This window comes from Arachis hypogaea, chromosome 4 (assembly GCF_003086295.3).
Source record: "Arachis hypogaea cultivar Tifrunner chromosome 4, arahy.Tifrunner.gnm2.J5K5, whole genome shotgun sequence".
Taxonomy (NCBI): domain Eukaryota; kingdom Viridiplantae; phylum Streptophyta; class Magnoliopsida; order Fabales; family Fabaceae; genus Arachis; species Arachis hypogaea.
The window spans coordinates 23536322-23544215 of NC_092039.1; the positions used below are offsets into that span (position 1 = coordinate 23536322).

Below are 7894 nucleotides of genomic sequence, written 5' to 3' on the forward strand. Positions count from 1 at the left end.
ATAGTAAAAGAAAAATGATGAGGAACATATATCATTACTTCATTCATCATGCATCCAAATCCAAGCATGACTACAACTCTTAAATTAAAGAGAAGATAAAATAGCTATTTAACACTTTAATGATATGCACGGCAGCAGTTTAGCTTGTTTATTTCCTAAGATTTATATTCATTCATAAAGTTATTATCTAATGGTTCTCAACTATCAACTCCACGTAAAAATAATTATATACGAGTCTTTACCTTGTCATGTTAGGGTAACATGTAAATCCCAACCCATTTACAGTATCTAGCATAATAACGAGTGATCTTTATATTTAATTATTATTTTCAGTATCCTTAAAACATACCTAGGGCAGGTTTAGAAGTTCACATACATAATTTTTTGTTTTTTTGCGATATTCCCTAGCCTAAGTTGGTTACGAGTTCACGTATATTTTAATCGAAATTGGGTTCCAATACCATATGATTCTAAAATAGCGATATCAACTAATTCAATTTTTTTTTAATTATCCATGGTATCTTCTAACTTGACAGGTCAAAGACTAATCTATCACGGATCTAAACTCCATTTAAAATTCTACCACTGACCAATAGATTATTACATGTACAAAGCGAGATTTAAATTCCTCACACTTACTTAAACAGATGAGTGAACTAATCACCTGACCAATCTAAGTTGGTTAATTCAAATTTATTTAAAGCATATTTATATGAAAAATCATTTCGGACTCTGAAGACATATCGCTTGACGGCTTGAGTACTCTACTACTCTCCAAAAGAAAGATTTAATTAGTTCTTTATCAATACTACAACAACAACAAAATCCCCTACTAAATGATGTCAATTATATGGATCAAAAAATGTTACCGTGTTCTACCATATATAATGTTTCTAGTAAGACCGTTTATATATAGATCTCTTTTGACTGAAAAGTTTTCTTATGTCTTCCTGGTTCTTTATCGATAAATTTAACAAAATTTACATAAAACATAAGGATACCAACTTAGTTGTTAATTCATCAATGAGCAAAGCCTTAATATAAACTAACGTCAATATTGATCAAAAGACCTGTAAACATTCATTTATAGAAACACCATCAAAACTTTTCATCCCTCAAAAGGATATCTAGCTTTCAACATGTTTGTACAAGATATCAACCACCCACGGAACATTTTACCAGACAACTATCTTATTCAGTAATCTAAACATATTGTAACAAACAAAAATGTAAATATCAGCATATCCAAAAAAATAATAAATAAAAACAAATAAAAAAAGGTTGGAGAATTCCGTATGAAAATTTACAGAAGATACACATCATTTTTCCTCCAAACGCCGTAGCATTGACTCGGCAAAGTTCTGTTGCCTGAAAGTGCATGATTAATCATTAAATCAAGCAAGATGAATCATCCTAATAAATTCATATCTTACACAGCTGAAAAGCTTGTTTACTTTTCACAAAAACTACTTGTTGGATCAAAAGTTGATATGTTGTATAAATCATATGAAATCTTACATGAATCTGACGTCACTTAATACACTTTTTACACCAAAATAACAAAGATCATTAAGAAGATAAACTATTTTGGAGCCTTACTATTGTACTTAACAATTGTATTTTAAAATGTAACAACGTGAAATGAAATATTGCCAACTCAAACTTAGATTAAAATTCGAAAGAACAGCAGAGGAATGCTTCAACTATCAGAAACTAATAAGCAAAACCAAAAGTAAATTGAAACTTGAATATCCAACTTATGACACCCATGTCAGAGGCCATATGCTAACATAGTTGAACCAAGAAAATTAGGAAATCATTTGTCCAGAAAAAGGAAGGAAATTAGAAAACATTACTTACTTTCGTTCTCTATGCTTTGGGCTAGGACGAGAATACTTCAGGTATCCATCCCATGGAACCTTTTTAAGGCCGGCACGATGTGAGATTATGTCTCTTACCCTGCATCATCATTAACATAATAGATAATTTCAACAGCTACATCAGTCAAAAGTACCTCTGCATAAAATCTGGATCGAGAAACTTTACCTCTCTGCAAACTCAATGGGTGTCTCTCCAGGCTTCAGATTTTGTGGCTCCAAGTACCAAACATCACAAACAACAGCCCATGATGTCATTAGCTGCAACAAATGCTTAGTGAAAGATTGTCTGCAAAGTCATCAAAAGTGAAACCTCAATCGCAGCAATAAAACAGAGCAATAATAATAATAATAAACATGGGAGAAGCATCTGCTTACTTTCGACTATTCCAAAAAGCATCAACAAAAATTTTATTGTACTTTATTGCAACTGGGCAAACTGTGCATCCAAGTTCGAAGGCACCCTAAAAATATTAGAAAAACTTGCAGACTTCAATTATAGTTTCATGAGTATAGGAACACAATAAAAAGGGAAGAGCTATTCCTTAAGATAAGGGAATATAAGGGCATTTCTAACGTAAAAAATTTACGTACCTTTTTGAACATAACTGTATAGTGATTATTTACGCAAGTCCCTTCAGGAAATATGAGAAGAGGGTTATTGTCAGCTCCCTGGACATGTTCCCTCAATCTGAAACATAAAATGTCGTGTAAGCAAAAAGGTAATAGATTTGAGATATATTTTTCCTGACATCTTCAAGTATACTCAGTACTCACTTCCTCGCCACAATTTCTCGATCCTTTGCCTCTGTACGATTGAACCAAATACATCCTACGCTCTCCAAAATGGTACTCTGCAATAGTCCTGAGCAAAAACCAATTTTGAGTATATTTCATAAATGAATTATTGTCAAGATAAATTATGATATTTTTTCAAAATTACCAAGCTATAGTTTTCCTTAAATCATCCTGATTGTTCATCATATACCCTACTCTTCTGATAACCATTTAAACTGCCCTGCAGCCGGTGATAAATAGCTCTAACATGACATTTTTTAATTCAAAGAAGAAATTCATTAAGATGAGGAGAAGGATAGTACAAATAGGGGGATACATGATCCCCCTATACTAAAGCAAAAAACAAAAACCAAAACATTTATCCATAAAGTATAGCTTTCCACTCTCTCAACATGTCTGAGAGAGAAAGTGCCCTATAAAGATCACAACCTTTACACCGACTAGATGCTAGGCATCTAATTCTGTCCCATAAAACATGCTGAGCTCTAACATAACATTTTAAGGTGCAAACTATCCAATCTCTTAGAAACTAAACCCTTGTGTTCATAAAAACTTTAAGATAGTAAGTGTTTAATACATAAAGGTTTTCATTAATCATGAAGACATAAGTCCTGTTTTCTTTCAGAGCTCTATATGCTTACCAACCCATCCAGGATGCTTCTGCATAATAACAGCAAATGCTGTCATCTGTTCTAAGATAATGAAATCAATCATGGAAGTATGGTTGGCCACAAAAACCTGTTGAACAAATGAAGGTAAAACCTCAGAAGAGTAATAAACTAATAACTAACATCTCTTATTTGAACGCATGGATCAGGATAACATGTCAGAATTAATAAAGTTAGACAAACCTGTTTCGGTCGCCTGCTAGGCCTTGGCCCATGGTACTTGACAACCCCAGTCCAAGATGCAACAAAGAAACTACACATCATCTCCACCAATGACCTCTGAAGAAAATGGCCAATTACAAATTAATTCGACAAACAGAAAGGTCAATTTGCCAGAGTTGGACCCAACAAAGGCGGAAAAGAAAGAGAACAGAAGTTGCTAGATTGCGTTTTAGATAGTTTGATTCTGACAAACAAATTCAAAGATATCTTTTGTATTTCATGATGTAGAAATGGTCATTGACTGTACTTTTAGTAGTGAACAAAAAAGGAAAAGAGAAATCTATGTTACAAGGAAAAAATATGAATTGCAAAAATTGCATGCAGGAACTTATAATTTGAATATGCACCTCAATATTTCTCCTCAATTTGTCTTGTCCCTTCAATAGGAAGTGCACTGGAATGAATGATGAAAGAAATATTATCCATCCTATTGTTAGCACCAGAATCCTGAGAGTTTAATGGTGATTGGATGATAAGTAAAGGAACTCTTAATATTAAGAGCATAAAACATAAAAATAAACAGGCTAAATACAAAGGGTAATTTACATATACAGAAAATTGAGAAATTCAAATCATATCCTTATATTTATATTTTCTTAATGGACAGTCAATTCAGTGCCTACTCCACACTGAAAGGGAAAAGAAGTTAGCATCCAAAATTTAGTCAGGCAGTCTATATAATAGTGAGGTTTCAAAGTTACTATATAAAGCATAACATAATTTAAGTGAATCTGACCAACCTTGCCGGAAACAGAATCAAATATCGAAATACAACTCCACAACACCACAAAGGGAATAAATAAACATTCCAGTTCCATGGTTCAGGAGGATTTGACTTGAAACATCTTGTGAATGAGTCCTATTATAAGAACAACAAAAAATAAAATTAAAAAATCATGAGATTTAACATTTAAAATATCACTTTGCAAATTCACAGCTAAACTGTAAACAAACATGAGAACCAAACATGAAAAAAATCTCATGAGAGAGTAAATGAACTTTGTGCCAGCAGGGTAGTATATTTGATATTAAGTCCTGACCATATTAATGTAATGATTGGTTCTGCGGAAAATAATTTTTCAATCAATACAAAAAGAAAGAAAACAGAATTAAATATAAGGATAAAAGCTTACATCTACAATAGCACCAGCTGCCTCAGATAAAGTAGGAGAAATATCGAGCAAATCATGCCTGAGAAGGTTTTCCAGAAGAGAACAAGATTAGTAACATTAAAATGTAAAATGGCATGCATCAAAATCTGTGTTCCCCAAAAAGATCAAATGAACAAAAAGCTGCACTCTTCATCCCAATTTTTTTTAGTGTACTAAAAATATAGCGTGAGCAAGAAATTAAAACAACAAAGCATACAGGCGAAGCTTTCCATGAGGTTCTTGTTGAATGGAGGATCCTGTTGGCAGGTAATCTTCTATGTTGGGTCGATCAAGATCCAATTCAGAACTAGAAGACTTGAGTGTCCCAGTGGTAGTCATCAGCTCTAAGTTCTTCTTTCTGCTGGTGAATTCTCAACGTGAAAGAGGTCAACTGTGGTTAAATACTTATATACTTTGGTTCCTGAAATCAACACAATTGCCACTTTAGTTACTAAAAGTTAGTTGTCTCAATCAGATTCTTAAAGAAGTGATAGAAATTTTAGTCAGGTATAAATTCTAAATGGAAGTAACCAGCAATTTCACATGCAGAGAGAAAAGAGAAAGCATGCAGTAAGGCTTCCATTTTCAAATTCAAGATAGTAACAAGCTTGAAGAAGCTCACCCATGAACATAACACCAGAAAAGCCAAATAGGTAATTCTATCCAATATCAAATTGCAGGAGAAAAAAAGTAGAAAAATACATAAATCCCTTGGCATCACCAATCTATGGTTCAACCAACTCCAAAATACACATTGAAACAGGTTAGCATCCGTTTGGAAAGTCAATTCCGGAGAGAATTGAATTCAATTCCATGATTTGGCATGACTACTCAATGAATCAAATATTTTAATTTGATATTTTATCCTTTATTAACAGAACTTTATATTTAATTACACACTCAACTATTTATCAAATAAAATAATATAATCAAAAGACACTTACATCACTAAATCAGGATGCTTTTCATTAACAGTAAAAGTATATAGTATAGTATGTTCACATGCACAAGTTAATGGTTACTTGGTTATTAGGCTTGAGTACAAGCCATCTCAATTCTCAAACATACAAGGAGTGAGACATCATAAGGAATTACCCATAGATGAAGAAGGTATATAGCAAAAGAATAAAGCTTAGTTCAAATACTGACACAGTAATTCCAGCCTGAATCAAGAAATAGGTCTCGATCAATCTGTCATATTCACAACCGTACAACTGAACACACAATTCCTAAGGTGTAAGAGTATGAAACATGAATAACACACTCTAGAGTCATTCATTTCTCACAAGACATACACCAACACAAAATAGAGGAAAAGCAGTACATATAACACAAGAAAGCAGTAGAATAATCAACAGCAGAAAAGAAAGTACAAAACTCAAAATAGGGAGGATCAACGTCTTCTGTTAAATATTTGGAACAAATGAGAGAGAAAGGGTTGAGAATCAAGATAAAGTAGGGATATTGTTTGGTACAATTAATTTTGTGGTAACTGATAAGGATATTATTTATTGGTATATCAACTTTTATGAATAAATCCATGATAATTTAATTCTCACTCGGATTAAAATCCATAACATTATTTGTTCCAGAGAAGAATCATAAATTGAATTCAATTCTATATTTGTAAGAAATTAATTCTTAATGAATGCTTGAATGAATCTCTACTCTCCCAAAGAGCTTCAACGGTGTCACAGAATCCCCCTTCATAATAAGAGTTCCAACAATCAATTTACTTAGTTACTTATAAAAAGAGAAACAAATCCAGAAAAAAAAAAAGAATCAGTCAGGCATTTGATCAAACAGGTGGAATCATACACAGAAATGAGAAGAGAAACATCAGATTCCAAAAAAGCATCACGATTCACGAATCGTTAATTTCAGATCTTGTAAAGAACGCAATCATTTGATAAAAATCAGTTAGCTTTGCATGTATCAAATTGACAACAACTATAACAATGATTGAGCAGCGGAGCAAAAAAAAAAGTACAAGAACCAGATTGCGATTGAAATTGAGATTGAGGAATAAGCTAACCTTGAAAAGAGTAAGTTGAAACTTGAGAAGAAGATAGAGGATTGTAGATAGGAATAGGTTAGTGAAAGGAAAAGTTGAGGTGACTGTTGAGTGCCACGGCAGTGATGAGAATCTAGAACTGGTGGCGTGTAGAACAGTAGATGGTGGTGTTGCAGCACTTTCTTGTCTTGAATCTGTATTAAGGTAAAATTACAAAAGAATCCCTGAGGTCCTTTGAATATGGGATTAAGGGTGTGTATAGTTTTGCATTTCAAAAGCGGGCAAGGATTCGGTATGCCGGTTTCCTTTGAGCACCAAAACGCCAAAAATTTGTTTGGCTTATTGGTGCGCCAAGGCATCTACAAATAAAAATTTTACTTTTTATTGGGGTTTATTTGGTAAGCATATTAAAAAAGAGGGGTCATATTATAATTTATTAACTTACACCTTTAGTTTTAGTTTTACAGTTTACTCATTAGATAATAGAGTTCTTATAGATGAACCTTATGCTTCTCATCTCCATTTTCTTTTAATCTCCATTTTTATTTCTCCCAATCTAAAAATAAGATTTAGGATGCTAAATGAAAAGAAACTGAAGTCTTAAACCTTTGAAGCTCTCTTGAATCATGCCCTGACACTCTTCCACGGCTGTGCCGCCATTGTTGGATGAGTCAGTGCCAGAAAATAGTTTGTCATTCGAAGTGGTTGTGTTACTTTCACATGGAGGTATTTAATGAATATTTTATATATAGTTAGTGAGAGTAAGATAGAAAAGGCGCCGCACGGGACAGTGCAGATCTGGGCAAATGAAAATGTTGCCTAGTAGTTGACGATGGGGGCACTATGATGGCGGCCGCAGCGCAGATCTAGATTGTGTTTCTTTCAAGCTCGTCTCCGACCAGATGGTTGATGCTGGGGTGCGCGAGGTTGTGGCGGAGATTAGGAAAAAGAGGGAGGAGTTGAGGGTGAAGAGGGAGGTGAAGGTGACATTTAACATAACAGGGAATACTTAACTCTAATTAATTTAAATTTATATATTATTAATCTTTGAATATTAACCCATTATATTTTTGATATAACAACAATAACTATGAAGAAAATAATATTTTCAAAGTAACTCCACTGACATAAAAGCTACAAAAAAAATACTAACTAGCCAATCAC

General features: G+C 33.3%; 1 protein-coding gene across 3 annotated transcripts; it reads right to left on the reverse strand.

Moving 5' to 3' along the window:
- Positions 1 to 1057: 1057 nt before the first annotated feature.
- On the reverse strand, positions 1058 to 7082 carry LOC112796534 (glycerol-3-phosphate acyltransferase 9). Of its 3 annotated transcripts, none has more exons than XM_025839019.3 (13): positions 6752 to 7082; positions 4934 to 5137; positions 4699 to 4756; positions 4306 to 4424; positions 3913 to 4012; positions 3527 to 3622; positions 3317 to 3413; positions 2655 to 2742; positions 2472 to 2568; positions 2256 to 2341; positions 2047 to 2166; positions 1861 to 1959; positions 1058 to 1368 (listed from the first exon to the last, which is right to left on the reverse strand). In XM_025839019.3, exons 2-13 carry the CDS (start codon positions 5053 to 5055, stop codon positions 1320 to 1322), a joined length of 1131 nt encoding a protein of 376 aa, XP_025694804.1. In that variant the 5' UTR covers positions 5056 to 5137; positions 6752 to 7082; the 3' UTR covers positions 1058 to 1319. The 3 variants fall into 3 exon arrangements, with proteins under 3 accessions (XP_025694804.1, XP_025694807.1, XP_025694805.1); XM_025839022.3 differs by having other exon boundaries at positions 4934 to 5158; positions 6752 to 6972; XM_025839020.2 differs by lacking the exon at positions 6752 to 7082 and adding an exon at positions 5866 to 6748.
- Between the last annotated feature and the right edge of the window lie 812 nt (positions 7083 to 7894).